Source organism: Cervus elaphus, chromosome 20 (genome assembly GCF_910594005.1).
Source record: "Cervus elaphus chromosome 20, mCerEla1.1, whole genome shotgun sequence".
In the NCBI taxonomy this organism is placed as follows: domain Eukaryota; kingdom Metazoa; phylum Chordata; class Mammalia; order Artiodactyla; family Cervidae; genus Cervus; species Cervus elaphus.
The window spans coordinates 130,628,146-130,646,581 of NC_057834.1; the positions used below are offsets into that span (position 1 = coordinate 130,628,146).

The 18,436-nt window shown below is 40.8% G+C and overlaps 1 protein-coding gene and 1 pseudogene across 9 annotated transcripts in view; both read left to right on the forward strand.

Moving 5' to 3' along the window:
- Positions 1-8,114: 8,114 nt before the first annotated feature.
- ZMYM6 (zinc finger MYM-type containing 6) overlaps positions 8,115-18,436 on the forward strand; it is a 44,785-nt gene continuing 34,463 nt past the window's right edge. For 2 of the 9 annotated variants that reach the window (XM_043876831.1, XM_043876835.1), the window contains exons 1-2: positions 8,336-8,436; positions 9,365-9,531. In XM_043876831.1, coding sequence (XP_043732766.1) covers positions 9,439-9,531 — 93 coding nt within the window. In that variant the 5' untranslated portion in view covers positions 8,336-8,436; positions 9,365-9,438. Of the gene's footprint in view, positions 8,248-8,296; positions 8,670-8,799; positions 9,532-18,436 lie in introns of those variants that run through there. The other 7 variants (XM_043876837.1, XM_043876836.1, XM_043876829.1 and 4 more) reach the window with 6 other exon arrangements.
- Positions 16,596-18,291, forward strand: LOC122677065 (annotated as a pseudogene).

Sequence of the window (18,436 nt, forward strand, 5' to 3'; positions counted from 1 at the left end):
GTTGGAGTCCAGAGATCTTTTTCATTTCAAATTGTCATTACCCCTTATAGTCTAATATTTGTTTATTTATTTGGCTGTGCTAGGTCTTAGCTGAGGCACGAGGGATCTTCCATCTTCACCGTGCACATCGAATCTTTTGGCTGTAGTATGTGGGATCCAGTTCCCTGACCAGAGATTGAACCCAGGCTCACTGGGACATGGAGTCTTAGCCACTGCACCACCAGGGAAGTCTCTATGGGTGTTTTATGAGGTTTTACTGGATTCATTCCATGCACCCCCAAAGCACACCCATACTTCTTTTTTTTGGGGGGGGGGTCATATTATTTATTAGAAATCCAGGGCATGTTTGGCAATTACATGAATCAACCAAAATATAGTACGTCCAAGTTGCTGGATCTTTGATTTCACCATTGTTCACCACAAAATGTAACATAACCTGCAGAAATTTTTCTGAAGATAGAGGTCAAAAGTAGAAATGCGCACCTTCATGGGTGAGTCTGCCACCAGTCTTTGTCTTCATGTTTGTCTAATGACTTCAGGTAATGAGAGGTTCCCATGTGCGGTAACTAACACAGTTCTGGGACTTGATTTAAAACAAAATCAGAGCTTCTCACTATAAAACAGTCACCTGCAATGTGTCAAGTGAAGATTCTGTAATTTAATGACTTTGCTTATCAAAAGCAGCGCTGTGTTTCTCTAAAGATCTTTAGGGGGCGATCCTGAAAATACTCACACAGATACACATATACAGACACAGACACTCCTGGCTTCTATGTGGGTATTAAACACAATTCTATTTTATTGCAATATGAATGGTTCAAATTTAATATTAAAAAAACAAGAATTACAGAGGTTTCAAACCTATTAACTTATTTTTTCAGAACAAGTTCAAATTAGTAATGACAGTATCATGATGCTAAGGCACATTTTACAATTTTCTGCCCAACCCAGGAGACTGAGACTCTGACTCTGGCAACTTTAAAACCTCCCTTTACTTTGAATTAATGGTGTGAATACTGTGTCTCTCCTTCTGAAATCTGTGGTTTATATGAAGTTTATGCAAACATGAAAGAAAAGCTTGAAGAGGGAGAAGAAAAAAAACAATGCTGATTCCTATTTGGATCAGTGAATGAGGTTAGGACTTTTCTCTAAGATGTTCTCAAATAATCTATATTTTAACCACACCCAGGACCCTTCCCTGAACCTTGTTTTTACAAAGAATTTAAAATGTATATTCGACTTCTATTTCCCATATGAAACTGGAAACAAATTAATTTTCAGCAGGGTAGAATGCTAAGAAAAGCTTAAATCAATTTGCACCTTTTTATTTACATCCCTCCTTCCTTAGAAACGTAACTGCTGTTTTTATGAACTTTGTTTTATGGATCTAATATTTAAGGACAGGTCTATCTTTTGGGCTTCCCTGGTGGCTCAGAGGTTAAAGCGTCTGCCTCCAATGCAGGAGACCCAGGTTCCATCTCTGGGTCGGGAAGATCCCCTGGAGAAGGAAATGGCAAACCACTCCAGCATTCTTGCCTGGAGAATCCCATGGACGGAGGAGCCTGGTAGGCTACAGTCCATGGGGTCACAAAGAGTCGGACACGACTGAGCGACTTCACTTTCACTTTCTATCTTTTACATCACAACAAAAAGGTGAATGTCCCTACAGACTCCCCCACCATGCATCTCTGGCCAGGCTGGGCCCAGTTTCTTCCACCATCCTTAGGAACCTGCCCTCTCTTGAAGCTCAGGCTTGCTCATCCCTGGACTGAAGGCATGACCATATCACCTGGAACCTACAGCTCCTCTGGCCGCCGCTGTCGCCTTCGGCCCAGAGCCAGGGTGTCCATGCGGCCCCAGGCTCGAGTTCACTGAGCCTCTCATCCCCACCCCACACCCATACTTCTTTCTCAGGCAGAACATTCATAAAGCTGGCCTGTGACAGTTGCTTTCACCACACTTTGGGTGTGTCAGACTGCCTTGAAACAACATCCTCACATTTCTCAGAAGCTCTTTTATCAAATGAGTGAGAGGGTCAATGAGATAATATTTAACTCCTTATGAGTTCTTACAGCTGCATTCTTGAATTGATCTTGACCTTGAGGCCACATTCTACCTGTGATGTCCTTGATTCAATCTTTCTTCTGAGGCTGTTTCTTTTTTTAAAAAAATCATTTATTATTTGTTTTTGGCTGTGCTGGGTCTTCATTGCTGTACAGGCTTTCCTCTAGTTATAGAGAGCGGGGGCTACTCTCTAGTTGCAGTGAGCGGGCTTCTCAGTGCAGTGGCTTCTCTTCTTGTGGAGCATGGGCTCTAAGACATGTGGACTTCAGTAGCTGTGGCTCCTGGGCTCTAGAGCACAAGTTCAATAGTTGTGGCACATGGGCCACATTTGTTCCAAGTCATGTGGGATCTTCCCAGATCAGGAATTGAACCCATGTCCCCTGCATTGGCAGGTGGATTCATTCCCACTGAGCCACCAGGGAAGCCCCACAATTTCTTATTTTGATGATATTTTACTAGCTGGAGAGACTGTCCTGGATCCTTTATATATTGCGCAATTTCTGCTTGAAAACAAAATTGCTCTTTCTTTAGCTTATTTCTCTTTTACAATACCTTATCAAAGATGGTTGAAATAAATCAATAGGCACCTTTAATATTCTTTCTGGAAATCTCCTAATCTCATAGATCCATAAGTTCATTAAGCACATTTTCTATCTTCTACGTTAGTACAAGTGGTAGTGCTGCCAAAAATTTTGCCACTACATGATATGGGTTAACCTTTTTCTAGCCTCTAGGTTTTAGCTTTGGTAGTACTCCATTTTTAGATATTAATTTTGGAACAGCTATCTATTGCTAGATAACAAAGCTCCCCAAAACTTATTTACTTAAAACAAGAATCATTTACTTATTCGTGATTCTACAATTTCGGCTTAGCTGGGCAGTCCTTCTGCCTGGGCTCACCTATGGCTGAGCAGTCATCTAGCAAGGTAGAGGATCTAAGATGGTTCCACACACAAGTATGGGGCCTTGGTGCTGACTCTCGGGCTACTCGCTGCATGATTTTTTTTTTTTTATCATTCAGTAGTTTAACCTATCTAACCTTGATACATTGTGGGAACATTCCAAGAAAGTAAAACAGAAGCTGAAAGGACTATAAGGCTTACACTTGGAAATTCACATAATATCAGTTCTGTAATATTCTATCAATTCAGTATAATTCACGAGGCCCAACTCAGAAACAAGGAGTAGGGAGACAGATCCTTTTCCTGATGAGAAGAGTTGCAAAGAATTTAGCATATTTAATCTCCCACAAGTGACTGCAAAAATTCTAAAGCTACAAGCAACTCCTGCAGCTCAATTCCAGAAAAATAAATGACCCAATCAAAAAATGGGCCAAAGAACTAAACAGACATTTCTCCAAAGAAGACATACAGATCGCTAATAAACACATGAAAAGATGCTCAACATCACTCATTATCAGAGAAATGCAAATCAAAACCACAATGAGGTACCATTACACGCCAGTCAGGATGGCTGCTATCCAAAAGTCTACAAGCAATAAATGCTGGAGAGGGTGTGGAGAAAAGGGAACCCTCTTACAATGTTGGTGGGAATGCAAACTAGTACAGCCGCTATGGAGAACAGTGTGGAGATTTCTTAACAAACTGGAAATAGAACTGCCGTATGACCCAGCAATCCCACTTCTGGGCATACACACTGAGGAAACCAGATCTGAAAGAGACACGTGCACCCTAATGTTCATTGCAGCACTGTTTATAGTAATAGCCAGGACATGGAAGCAACCTAGGTGCCCATCAGCAGACCAACGGATAAGGAAGCTGTGGTACATATACACCATGGAATATTACTCAGCCATTAAAAAGAATCCATCTGAATCAGTTCTAATGAGGTGGATGAAACTGGAGCCCATTATACAGAGTGAAGTAAGCCAGAAATATAAAGATCAATAGAGTATACTAATGCATATATATGGAATTTAGAAAGATGGTAACGATAACCCTATATGCAAAACAGAAAAAGAGACACAGATGTACAGAACAGACTTTTGGACTTTGTGGGAGAAGGCGAGGGTGGGATGTTTTGAGAGAACAGCATCGAAACATATCTATTATCAAGGGTGAAACAGATCACCAGCCCAGATTGGATGCATGAGACAAGTGCTTGGGGCTGGTGCACTGGGAGACCCAGAGGGATGGGGTGGGGAGGGAGGTGGGAGGGGGGATCGGGATGGGGAATACATGTAAATCCACGGCTGATTCATGTCAATGTATGGCAAAAACCACTACAATATTGTAAAGTAATTAGCTTCCAACTAATCAAAATAAATGGGAAAAAAAATCTAAAGCAAATATAGTACATAATGATTTTATGTTGAAAGCAACACAGCAGGAAGAAGATACACATGCCCAAAATCACTATTTCTATTTAACACATCACTAGAGGTTTTAGCCAGTGCAATAAGGCAATAAATGAAATAAATAAATATCATATGCTTGAAAAGGAAGAGCGAACTTTTCACTATTCTCTACATAGTTAGAATTTTAAAAGTTTAAATATATAGATAAACTATTAGAATAAATAAATAAATTTAGCAATGGTGCTGGCTTCAAGACCAACATACAAAAATCAATTGTAGAGATCTCTCTCCCTCTCTTTATATATATATATATATATATATACACTGGAAATAAACTATTAGAAAATGAAATTTTACCACTTAAAATGAAATATCAAAGACCTAGAAAAAAATCTTTTTTTTTTTTTTTTAGAAATATCGTACTTTTTAATGTGGACCATTTTTAAAGTCTTTATTGAGTTTGTTACAATATTGCTTTTGTTTTATGCTTTGTTTTTTTGGCCATGAGGCAGGTGGGATCCTAGCTCCCCAGCCAGGGACTGAACCTGCACCCCCTGCATTGGAAGGTGAAGTCTTAACCACTGGATCACCAGAGAAGTCCTGAAAAAAATCTTTAAAAGATATGAGTTTGCTACACTTAAAAAGTATAAAACATTATTGAAATTATATATGTTTTAAAAAATGGAGAGATATACCATTTTCATGGACTGGAAGAGTCAACCCTATATAGTGCTATCTTAGACTCCTGGGCCTCCTGTTATAAAGTGCTACAATAAAAATTTACTGTCTCACAGTTCTGGAAGCTTAATATTCAAAATCAAGGTATCAGTGGAGCCATTCTCTCTCTGAAATCTGTATGGGAGAATCTTTCCTTGCCTCTAACAGCTTCCGGTGTTTATCACCAATCCTTGACTTTCCTTACCTTGCAGCTACAGCACTTTAATCTCTGCCTCAGCTGTCACCTGGTGTTCTTCCCTCATGTGTCTGTCTCTACATCTCCTTTTCATATAAGGACAATAGTTACATTGGATTAAGGGCCAACTCTACTCCAATATGAATTCATCTTAAATAATTATATCTGCAACAACCCTATTTCCAAATAAGGTCACATCTGAGGGTTAGGACTTCAACATATCTTTTTGGGGGACACAATCCAACACAGTGAATAACAAATGCCAATTCTCCAAAACAGGCCTACAGCTTTTTGTGTAATCCTGAATAAAATCCTAACTGATTTTAAAATGCATATAGATATGCAAAGGATCAAGAAGAGTCAAGACAGTCTTGAAGAATATAATGGGATGTAAAGGACCGAGAAGAGCCAAAACATTCTTGAAAACATAATGGGATGAAGGATTTTTACTGCTAGATATCAACATTCAGTGGATCTTCCCAGGTGGCTTAAGTGGTAAAGAATCTGCCTGCCAATGCAGGAGATGCAAGAGAGTTGGGTTCAATCCCTGGGTTGGGACGATGCCCTGGAGTAGGAAATAGCAATCTAGTCCAGTATTCTTGCCTAGAAAATTCCACGGACAGAGGAGCCTGGTGAGCTATAGTCCATGGGCCTGCAGAGTAGGACATGATGGAGCACATATATCAAGATTTGTCATAGTTATTATAGAAATTAAGCCAGAATCATATTTCTACAAAAAAAGACAAAAAGAACAGATTACATAGTCTTCAAATAAGCTAACACATTTATAGACAACTTATATATGTAAAGGTAATGATAAAGAACAGTGGGGGAAAGGACAGACCTTTGAAAAATAGCACTTAATCAGTGTAATATTCACATTGAAAAAATGAAACCTGACTTATCTTACACCCATACACAAAACTCAACTGAAGATGGACTGTAGATCTAATGAGAAAGGCAAATTAATGATAATTCTATAAATTAGTCAGAACCTTTGGTAGGAAAAAATTTTTTGACAGGACACAAGAAACACTTAAACATAAATGTCTTTTATATACATCAAAGTGAAAGTCACTCAGTTGTGTCTGACTCTTTGTGACCCCATGGACTATACCGTCTATGGAATTCTCTAGGCCAGAATACTGGAGTGGGTAGCCTTTCCCTTCTCCAGGGGATCTTCCCAACCCAGGGATTGAACCCAAGTCTCCCACATTGCAGGTGGATTCTTTACCAGCTGAGCCATAAGGGAAGCCCATGTTCATCAAAGGACACCAATAATAAAGTGCAAAGGCTGGCAACAGAGTGGGAGAAGATAGTTGCAACACACATATTCAACAAGGAACTCATATCTGTAAGAAAATAGCAGACAATCCAATACAAAAATGAGTAAGACACATGAACAGGCACTTCATAAAAGAGGCTATCCAGATATCAAAAAACAGGAAAATGGGTTCAGTCTCATTAGAAATCTGGGAAATCCAAATTAAAATCACAATAAGATACCACTATCCCCACCAGAATGTTTAAAATTTAAAAGGTGTACAGTAGGGTCAGGGAAGTCTGGTATGCTGCAGTCCATGGGGTTTCAAAGATTCAGAGATGACTCAGTGACTGAACAACAACAGTAACAGTAGTAATTATCTGCAGGGATGTGGGGCGACTGGAATTCTTGTAAATGGCTGATGGGAGTACAAATCAAAACAACCATTTTCTAAAGTTGTTTGAGGACCTCCCAAAGCAGGGTGCCCAGGTTCAGTGGAAAGTAGATCTTGCATGTCACAGCTTAAGATGCTTCATGCCCCATTCAAAAGATCTTGCACATCTTAAGGAAGATCCCATGTGGTACAACTAATACGTGTGTCCAACTCTTTGCGATCCCATATACTGTAGCCCACCGAGACCTAGAGCAACCAAATAAATAAATTAAATTAAATCTTAAAAAATAAATTTGAAACTATTTGTTTAACTTTCATATAAACAAAACAAGCAATTTCACTGCTACGTATAAACCTAGCATATGTGTCACAAGAGACAAGAATGTTCACAGCAGTATTATTTCTAATAGCCAAAAATTGGAAATAACTCAAATGGCCATCAGTAGTAGATGGTTAAATTGTATCACATTCATAAAATGGAGTATTATACAGCAGTAAAAATGAATAAATGACAGCCTCACAAATCATAGCTATATCTCCAAAACAATGTTGAATGCAAAAGTACCAAATCTTGACTTCGAACAAGTTCATTAATCTCTTCATTTACAGCTCCCAGAGAAACATTTGTTTCTCTGGTTTCCAATGGTACATTGGAGTTGTGGTCAGGAAGAAGTGGAAAGATTCATATCAAGTGTTTACCAAACACTTGGCTTAATAAATATTAGCTATTACTTATTCAATTTATTGAATAAATATTCAGTTCAGTTCAGTTCAGTCGCTCAGCCGTGCCCGACTCTTTGCGACCCCATGAACCCCAGCACGCCAGGCCTCCCACCAACTCCGAGTTTACCCAAACTCATGTCCATTGAATCGGAATAAATATTAGCTATTACTTATTCAATTCAACTTCTCTTAGTAGGTCACCTTTCCGGAAATAAGAATGGTGCAGAACACTTACAGTGTCATCTTACGCCCCTTAGGTTCTCCCCCAAATCCCTTCCTCTAGCTTCTCATTATTGGGTCTCTGTGTCTTTAAGAAGTCAACCATAAATGAGGAGAGAGAATGCTGGGAAATCTGCTCAGCTCTGATCTGAAGCATGATGGGAAAGGGCGAGGGGGGCGGGGCGGCAACCAGGGCTGCACACGCGCAGTTGTATGGTTGTTGCGTTGCAATGGATAGTGCAGAAGAATTCCAGTAAGAGAAAGTAATCATTGTCCCGGGGTGGGGCCCCCAGGTTCTATCCCTGCTTCCCGGAGCGACGACGGTTCCCCAGGAGCGACGAGGGCAGCAGAAGGTGAGCGCGGTCGATTGCAGCGGGAGGGGCCGTATGGGGCGGGGCGGTGGCCGCGCCACGTGATAAGGCGGGCGCAGGGCGGAAGCAGCGCAGTTTGGCTGGGTAGCTGAAAGGTTGGGGTTTCGCCGCAGAGATGGGCTGACAGGCATATGCGGGTCGTGTTCCCTCCATCAGATACAGCGTTGCAGTGTTTGTACTCAGTGACAGGCGTGGGAGTTACTGGTGGGGGACGAGATTTGGGGAGCGAATAAGACATGAGCGCTCATAGATTGTTATAACTGTGGCAAGTGGGCATATAAGTTCTCATTTCTCGCACTGGCTTTTAAGCCTGGCGTTGACCACTTTCATGCCTGGCTTGACTGTTTGGATCAAGACAACTTCTCAGAGTTTTCGTTTGCTTCAGGTGTACTACGTTCTGTTTAGTATGTTGACTCCTAGGGGAAGGGAAGTCTGCTGAATGACTAATCTTGTTTACAAGAAGACGATTGGGCAATGGAGCTCAGAGGGGCTACTTTCTGGGCATGGACCCCATGAGACCATGAAAGGTGTAGGTGGACCATTTTAAGGGCATACCAGTTCATTTGGTGGCATCTTGAGCTTAGAGCTTGTTGTGAGGCCAGAGATGCGGCCCCTGTGGAGACCTCCAGTGAAGGCTGAGTTAGAGGTGGGGGTGGGGAGCTTGGTGTGCCCCACTTTGAGACATCTAAGCTGGAGGTGTGCTTCAAGTACTAATTTTCATGGTCTCAGAAACTGTGTTTCTAGGTCCTTTCTTCCAAGAGCTTGGTAACTTCCTCCCCCGTCTTGGTCTTCTAGTCTCAGTTCCAAAGTAACTTTCAACGTACAAAAAATCAAGAATGTTTGTCTTTAAAGATATCAGGGAGGTGGGAACTATTGTTCTAAGACTTTTTTTTTCTTTTTTTTTAATGTGAAGGCAGCTACTGAAGGAGCAGAAGGCAGGAAGGAGTATAGTCATGGCCTCAGAAGAGTTGTTTTTTCAAATGCGTAGCCCTAAAACCTTGCGCTCAACACAGAGCTTTTGATATAGATAAACATGAAGGAAAAAAAAAAAAAACCCCAAGAATAAGCTTGAGTACCAATCCTTTATGTTGTGTTTTAGGAATCCAGCTATCTACCACCAAGAAGAAATCTAGTAATTTTAGACTGAGGAATCCCTTTACTTAAAAAATTAGGATGAAAGAACCTTTGGATGGTGAATGTGGCAAAGCACTGGCACCACAGCAGGCCCTTCTGGACAAAATTAAAGAAGAACCTGACAATGCTCAAGTAAGCATTTCAGCTTTTATTAAAAAAATGTTGTTTTAAATTTCTTTTCTTCTATCTGTTGAATTCAAATTTTTAGTTAAGTTTCTGCCTTGTAACCCAACTCGATCCCCCCCCCCATCAGATGGGTAAATTACCTCTTATGTTCCTTCAATGAAAAAAGATCTTGATAATGCTTTCTTTTTGTGAGAGGAAAGTAATGTGTATTACCCTTTTCCCATTATTTGGTACCTTTACAAAGAATTCTCATGTATCTGATAGCAGTTTTCTTTTATTCTGTAAGTATTTGTGGTCTACTCTATGCCAGGCTTTGGAAATCCAGCAGTGAGCAAGGTCAGTTTAATCTCTTCCCTAGTAGAGCTTGCAGGTTAGTAGAGGAAATGGACATTACACAAGTAATTGACCACAAAGTATAAATATATATAATTACAAACTGTGACAAATGCTGTGGAAAAAAGGCCTAAAATGGGGAACCTGGCCTAATTTTGATTGGCGGGTGTGGGCTGGAGGAGGATTTGTAAGCTGAATTTTGCAGAATGAATTGACTAGGCAAAGGCATGGAGGATAGTATTCCAGGCAGAGTGATCTGCATATAGGAAAGCTCTGATTTGGAAAGATGCATGGTTCTTTTGAAGAACTGCAAAACCAGTGGGCCTGGAACATAAAAACTGAAAATGGTGATGACTATGATAATGGTGATCATAATGACAATACTAATAGTGGTATTGACATATCAATATGTAGAGTATATCATAATAACATGATATTATAAATACTAACTTGTTAAAACTTACATGTGCCTAGACTGTGATGAGCACTACTCTTACAACCTTATCATTATCCCCATTTTTGAGATGAAGAAACCAAAGTACACAGAGATCAAGCAGTTTACCACAGATCATCGCTCCTAAATGGCAAAAACTGAATTCAAATCCAGGTATCAGACTTCAGAGCCTGTGCTATCCTGCTTCTAGGATGAGGCACTGTAAGTAATTTGAGGCCAGATTATGCAGGACTTTGTTACAAATTTTGGTCTTATGTCGGTCTTATCATGAGAACTTTGTGAAGCCATTGTAGGGTATTACTTGGTAGAATAAGATAAATATGTTTGGAAAGATTGTATGGCTACCCTTTAGGGACCCAGATTAGAAATCTGTGGAGATCAATGTGGAGAGACCCGCTAGTTGTTTTGGCAAAAGGTGATTTTTTTTTTTCCGTCTTGGACAGTTCCTTTGCTGTATACTCCAGTTACTGGCTTTATTGTGTAAGCAAACCAATAATACTGAAAATATAAATAATAATGATAATTTTTTATTTCTTGTATTATCTCAAAGGGCAGTATCATTCCAGGACAGGGATGTCAAATAATTTGTTCATCAACTCCATGCCTTCCTAAAGGGCTGTGCTGTGAAGTGTTCTAAGGGAGTGTCTGCAGGATGTGGGGTGGGGGATGGTGGTATCTGTGACACTTATTTTCCCTTCAGATAGTAATTCTTCGTCTTCCTTTGCCAAAAGTAACCATTTTTTTGCCAAGTTTTGTGGATTCTACCTTTTAAGAGTTTTCCACTCTTCCTCTCTATTTCATTATTTCTCATCTGGATTTTTATAACACTGAGTTTCTTATTAAACATCATCTCTTCAGTCACATTCAATGAAAATCCTGTGTAGTGATACCATGGTACTCTCTCTCTCTCTTTTTTTTTGAGTAACAAGAGCCAAGTTTTTAATTAAATCATTTCTTCTATTAATATTAGAAGTACCCCTCCATGACATCCTTTGCTTGAGACTCTTTGCTATAGTCCATAACCACCACACAACTGCAACTACTGTTTTACAGGGTTTTTTCCCCTTCTCTTGTCAGTTTTACAGAGGCCTACCCGTTCTTCCCTGTGGCTCAGACGGTAAAGTGTCTGCCTACAGTGCAGGAGACCTGGGTTTGATCCCGGGTTTGGGAAGATCCTCTGGAGAAGGAAATGGCAACCCACTCCAGTACTCTTGCCTGGAAAATCCCGTGGACGGAGGAGCCTGTTGGGCTACAGTCCATGGGATCAGTGACTTCACTTCACTTCACTTCACCTGTTCTTCTGGTTTTCTGTTATCATTGTCCTTAATTAGGTTGATTTGTCATTCATCACAAGGGCCTTCACCAACTTGAGATAAGCTCATCAGAGTTAGATTCAAACACAAAAAGATGGGCTTCAAACACAAAAAGATGTCTAAGGCTTTGGTAGCTTCGAAATCCCCCATGCTAGGCCATCCTGGGTAAGGGTGGCCTTCAGCACCTCTTGTAAAGCAGCATTAATGTCCGTTATGCCTCCAGCAGGGATGCCTTCCTCCACCAAGGTGGGGTGGGGTATAGCTGTGGTGCCATGGCAGTGGGTGGAGCCGAATCTTGAATGCACCTAAGCCTCTGCCTCTCATGTGACTCCACAGCGACAGGGAAAGAGCTCTATGGTACTCTTTACAAATTTGATGACATTGCTCTCTTTAAAGACCTTGTCTCCTCATGTGGGATAAAACATAACCTTTTTCATGTTACATCCAAACTATCCATGTTTAGACCTTTGTTTCCCTCTTCACTATTGTCACTCATCCTTCCCACCTTTTCTCATCTGTGATCCTGCAAACTGTTTGCATTTCACAAAAAGGTATATTCTGTTAATTTTTGTTTCCTTGCCTTTGCACATGCCATTTCTTCTGCCTTTGTATCCTAAACTAGGTAGCTTGGCAGAAAGTTTCTCCCCTTTTAAGATAATAATTGAACTGTCTTGTCGCTTAGAATTAGCCAGTCTCTCTTTTTTCTTTAAATTGTGTAGAGTGCTTTCACTTTTATCATGGCATCTACAGCTCAGTGCGTTTTGTTTTCAGAGTCTGGTCTTATTTGGCCTCAGCTCCTGGCACAATGACTGCACATGCTCAGTAATTAAATAAAAGAGCCCACGTTTCACAGATGAGGAAACTGAGCATGAAGGAGTAAGTGACTTCATCAAGGTCTCATGGCAAAGCTGGCAGACAAAACCAGTTCTTAAAAATTCCAAATCCAATATTTCTTTCATTGTACCTTGCCTGTAGTCTAAAAATTTAAGAAATATTGAACTATGACTTAATTGAGTATTCTTTCTGAATATAAAAATTGTGGTAAAGAAAATCCCACTGACAGCTTACAATGTAAATTTAAGTGGATGGGGCTTATTCAGTTCTCTTTGGTTTACATTAATGCTTGAAGGTGAATGGGCTATAATTTTTCATGATTGTCGGCTATGATGGAAAAGCCAATTGAACAAATAGTGTGTGCTCCTTTTCATGTTTGCATGTTGGAAAATAGGAGAGAAGAAACTGAAAAAGTTGGAATATTTTCTGATGTAGTAGGAGTCTGCCCTGGATACTAAAGCTGTATGAATTGTCATTCAGTTATTCAGTGAGCTTTCATTCCTGCTTATATGACCTACAGCACTTGTTGAACACTGTTGTAAGCAGTTTACACATGACACTCACGAATCCTGTGAGTTAAGTATGTTATTACTATTTCACACACAAGGAAACAAGAGACACAGATAAAACGTAACACAACCTAGTAAATCCATGAGCTAGCATTTGAACCCAAGTGGTCTGTTTCAAGAGCCCCAATCCTTAACTAGGATGTTAAGCTGTGTGTGTTATTTTGTTTTCAGAGGAGCTACAGAGATGAAAAGATAGGGCCTCTGCTCTCGAGTGAATTGATAACATGAAGGGGAGTAAAGGTATGGAAATGGGAGAGGTAGTTATCTGTGGGTGACTGTGCCCTGCCAAAAGGTATGCTGACTGTGCCTTACCCATTCTCATTTAAACTCTACAAACAGGAGGGAAGTATCCTTACCCCGTTTAAAAAGGAGGGAACTGAAGGAAGGACAGGTTCGGTACCTTACTAAACCCAAAGGAAGCATCAGAGTTAGAATGGGAACTTAGCTCGGACGACTTCAAACATGTGTTCTTCCTGTTGCTTTGTGCTTCCTCTGGACAGATACAGATACAGAATCTGTAGAGATATTCTGTACAGATCCTGAATCAGGATATGATATAATTACCATAATTTTAAATATTGTGTAAGGTGCATGGGGAGCATAGGGAAAGGATACCTTATGTCTGTCTAGGGAGAAGAGGAAGGTTTCACAGGGCGGGTAGTGCTTGAGTTATAGCAGTTGATTAAAACCTTCAGACAGAGAAGAGAGCGTGTGCCAAGTCATTGAGGGGTGAGAGAATGTGATATGTTCAGTGGTTGGGTATTTCAACAGTAAAGTGGGAGAAGAGAATAAATTTTAGATATTTAGATAGAATTGATCCGACTTAGAGATAGTATATGAGGTATGAGGGTCAAGGAAGATCCAGGAAAACTCAGGTTTCTGGCTTCAGTAAGTTCAGTTTGTGATGATACTATTTACTGAGGGGCTAGGAACAGGATTTAAGAGGAAGTAATAAGTGTAGTTGGAGATCTGTTGTGTTCAACGGGCTCATGGGGCATTCAAGTGATAATTTTGCCCTGGGAGGCACTTGCACATATGAATGTGGTATTTCGAGATTAGAGAGTTATCTGTATGTAGGTATTGTGTTGCCAGTTAAAAACAGAATGTTCAGTTACATTTGACTATCAAATGAACAGTGAATATTTTTTCATGTAAGTATTGGTGGAGCTAGTGGTAAAGAACCTGCTTGCCAATATAGGTAGACGAAAGAGATGTGGGTTTGATTCATGGGCTGGGAAGAACCCCTGGAGAAGAGCATGGCCACCCACTCCAGTATTCTTGCCTGGAAAATCCTGTGGACAAAGGAGCCTGACGGGCCATAGTCCATAGGGTTGCAAAGAGTTGGACATGACTGAAGTGACTTAGCACGTGTGTTTCATGCAGTATTTGGGACTTATACTAAAAAATTATTTGTTGTTTATTTGAACTTTAAATCTAACTGGTTTTATATTTTTATTTGCTGTATTTGGTCACCCTGTATAGGTGATGGTTGGTCATGAACTTGGATGAGATTGTTCAGGGAACAAAAATAGAGAAAAGAGCAGAGCTCAGGATAGAGCGCTAGGAACTGCATTAATTTAATGCTTCAAAATGGCTTCAAGTAATCCCCCAAGCAGCAGCCTTGTTATTACCTGGGAACCTGTTAGAAATGTTTATTCTTGGGCCATGCTCCAGACCTGCTAAATAAGAAATTCTGAGGCTGAAACACAAAAATCTATGTCTTAACAAGACTTTTAAGGGTTTCCAATGCCACTGAATTTGGAACCATTGACTTTGTTGTTGCTTAGTTGCTAAGTCATGTCCAACTTTTTGTGACCCCTTGGACTGTAACCCACCAAGCTTCTCTGTCCATGGGATTTCCCAAGCAAGAATACTGGAGTGGGTTGCCATTTCCTTCTCCAGAGGACCTTCCTGACCTAGGGATTGAACTTGTGCCTCCTGCATTGGCAGGCAGATTCTTTACCACTGAACCACCTGGGGAGCCCACCATTTACTTGGGGTGAGTATAAGATTAATGAAGGATACTAAGAAATCGTAATGATGAATAATTGAAATAACATAATCAGAAAGCAAAATCAGAAAGCAACCAATAGAATTATTGGTGATGTCAGATGTTTCTGAGAGACCAAGAAAGATAAAACCTAAAATTGTTTATTGAATTACGCAATTTGAGATAATTGGTTATCTTACTTTCGGTTGAAGCAACAGCCTGATTGCATTGTGTTCAGGAGGGAATCAAAGTGAAGTAGAGAAAGAATGAATACTTTTTCTCTTAAGTTTGGTTGTGAAGAGAGAGAGAAGAGAGGGCAGTAGTTCCCTACGGAATAGGTTCCTTATAAGCTGAAGGGAAGAAACCAAGATGGAAATTGTAAAAGGAACAAAGGCAGGAATGACTGAGACTCCTTGAGGATGATCATATTTGGTACCCATGCTGAACTCTTGCTGAACCCTGTAACATAAAATTGCTGAATAGTTGCTGAGTTGCTGAAAGGAAAGAACAGTGCTAAGAACTGGACTATTTCTAGACTAAGGAAACCATACCTTTCTCCAGTAACAGATGAGATGTGCTCAATAACCCAATCGAATGTACAGAACAAGATTTATCCTCCAATCCAAATTCTTAGTCAACAGCTTGTGTAAGCCTGCTTGAACTTCCTCTTTTTCCCCGTAAAATCTCCTATCCGTTCTCCTCCACTGGGACACTATTCTGGGTTCCTCCAGAATCTGTGATCCCTGAATTGCAGTTCTAAGAACCCATATAGACTACCTTTTGGCCTCTTTACAGTTCATGCTGCTTACATTGACAAGGTGGAGAGAGGCTGAGGATACACAAAGATACAAAAAGATAGCATGAAGTGCTGTAAGAAGGGGGAGGGAAAGGGACTCTGAACACAGGCATTGTTTCGGCCGTGGCTGAGAAGGTTGCCTTTTCCTGTAAGTTTCAAGGACAGTTTGCCAGTACGCGTGTAGGCATGGTGGAGGAGGCAATCAGGATGCAGAGGGAATTCTTACTTAACTGCTTCTATTTTCTGGGTGAAATAGGAACATTACTGAGTCAGAAATATATGGGGTTTGGACTTAATGAGTGATGGAGGTGTGGAACAGTTACTTTGTGAAGTAAGAGAAACTGACTAGGGAAGTGTAGCAGGCATATTAGAAAAATATTAAGAGATTGAGTTGATGATAGACAATCTTTTATTGAGTCTTTAGTGTTCTTTTTGGTTAAGTTGAAGGCAGTCTATATATGTACTTTTAACTTCTTTTTTTACAAGTGCCAATAAATAAATATTGTTATTTAAGTGTAATGTTTAAGAATGTCCACTTTGAATTACCAGGTGGTTCAGTGGTAAAAGACTCTGCCTGCCAGTGCAGGAGATCATGGAGATGTGGGTTCAATCCCTCGGTTGGGAAGATCCCCTAGAGGAAGAAATGGCAACACCCTCCAGTATTCTTGCCTGGAAAATTCCACAGATAGAGGAGCCTGGTGGGCTACAGCCCATGGGGCCGCAAAGACTCAGACACGACTGAATGACTGAGCACACACACATACTTTGAATGAATTTGGATTTATTCATCCAACAAATATTTATTCGGTGTTATAATTCTGAAAATAATAATAAGAGCTAGCATTCTGATCATGAGTCATATTTAACTTTTGTCTAACTGTAAGGCATCATGCTATGTACTTTATTTGTATTAAATCATATATCCCATAAATGTAGTCCAGTGGGTTAGGTTATACTATCTTTTTAGATAAGGAAATTGGAACTGAAAAAGATTAAATAACTTGTTCTTAAATACTAGGATTACTAGCATTCTGTCATTTCTGCGGTGCACCCTTTCCTTCTCTTCCTTTCTTAGAGCCTGGGGGTTGTGGACAGCATCTTGTATCCCAGCTGATTGCTTGAGTGGCCTGGCAGGGGAGTGGGCCACGAGCACGTGGAGGGCACTGTGGACATACACAGCATGGCTGAAAATGGAGAGCCCGTTGGGGTGGTCAAGGCTGAGCCTGACCCAGTGGAGTACGCCCTGTGGGAGCGGCTTCCCCACCGCCTGCCCTGGAGGCCCAGTGACATTTATATCCACAGGAAGACTGGCTTTATGGTCCAGCTGGCCTGCTGCCAGAACCTGCTAGGCTGAGGGGCTGGGAGTCAGAATGCCTGCACTGAGACCTACATCCACCACTTGGGCCTGCCTATCAACCGTGCCATTCACATTGCCCCTCAGCTGCAGGCTAGCAGCTTCAGGTCTTTGCACAAGGCTGCCAGTACCTATGGCCCGGGACGGATACAGGAGAGCCGCTGCTCCAGATCCGCAACAACTCAGCCATCCACATCCATGTCTTTACGGTCACACTCAAGAAATTGAAATGAGGCTGGCCCACCTTAACCACCTACCCGCCTACAGCTAGGCTCAGATGTGGCTCTTCTTATATTGATTACTGTCATGGACCTTCTGCCAGAGCCATGTAGGAAAAAGCCTGTCCCCTTGCAGCCCAGAGAACTCTGAACTGAGAAGGCAAATAGTGTCGTTTGTTGGGCCCAAGCAGTAGGTTTTCCTGAATCTTTGTGGTCTGTAACCATTGTCCTACACAGTAAAAAGTTTCAAGTTGTGTTGGTGCCTGGCCACCCCGCTGCAAAAACAGAATCAGGATCACACTCATTTCTGTCTGCTGTCAGAGCCCATAGTCTTCTTTGCTGTGTTATGTGCTGGGTGTTGAATGTACAGAAGTGGAAAAACAGATAGATCCCTGCCTATAGTGGACATGTTCCTTTCAGTCTGGTGTGGGAGAAAGAGGGATGTTAGACATTAAACAGATTGTCACCCAAATAAATATGAAATGGTGTATTATGACAAGTGCTGTGAGTGAAAGGAGATGGGAGGGCCTACACCAGGGAAACTTAATTTCAGTTGGGGGCCAGGGTTTGAATTCATTATTGTAATTATGTTATATTGTATTTGTACATTTATGAGGGAGAGAGCATGGGTTTAGAAATAGACGTAGATTTGATTCCCATTTGTGCACTTGGTATTTGTGTGACCTTGCGCAAGTTGATGAACGTCTCTAAACCTCACTTTTCTCATCCATAGAGAAGTTCAGTAGGTCTTACGTTATAGGCAGTAGCTTGTTTGGTACCATTTCCATGGTAAATTAATGCAGTGGTTTTTAATCTTTGGCATTTAATATTCCAGAGAAATGCCAAAGTAACTTTGGGAACTGATATATCAGTTATTTTGCTAAGTAAGGGAGATTAAAAATATAGTTAGCACGTATTATCACCATTGTTTCTAAAAAGTAAGACTATTTTTAAAGAAGCTTTTTATTTTGAAATATGTAAGGCTATTTTAACATCCTCTCCCTTCCCCCAAATGTAGGATAATTCATATCCCAGAATAAATGGCAGTCT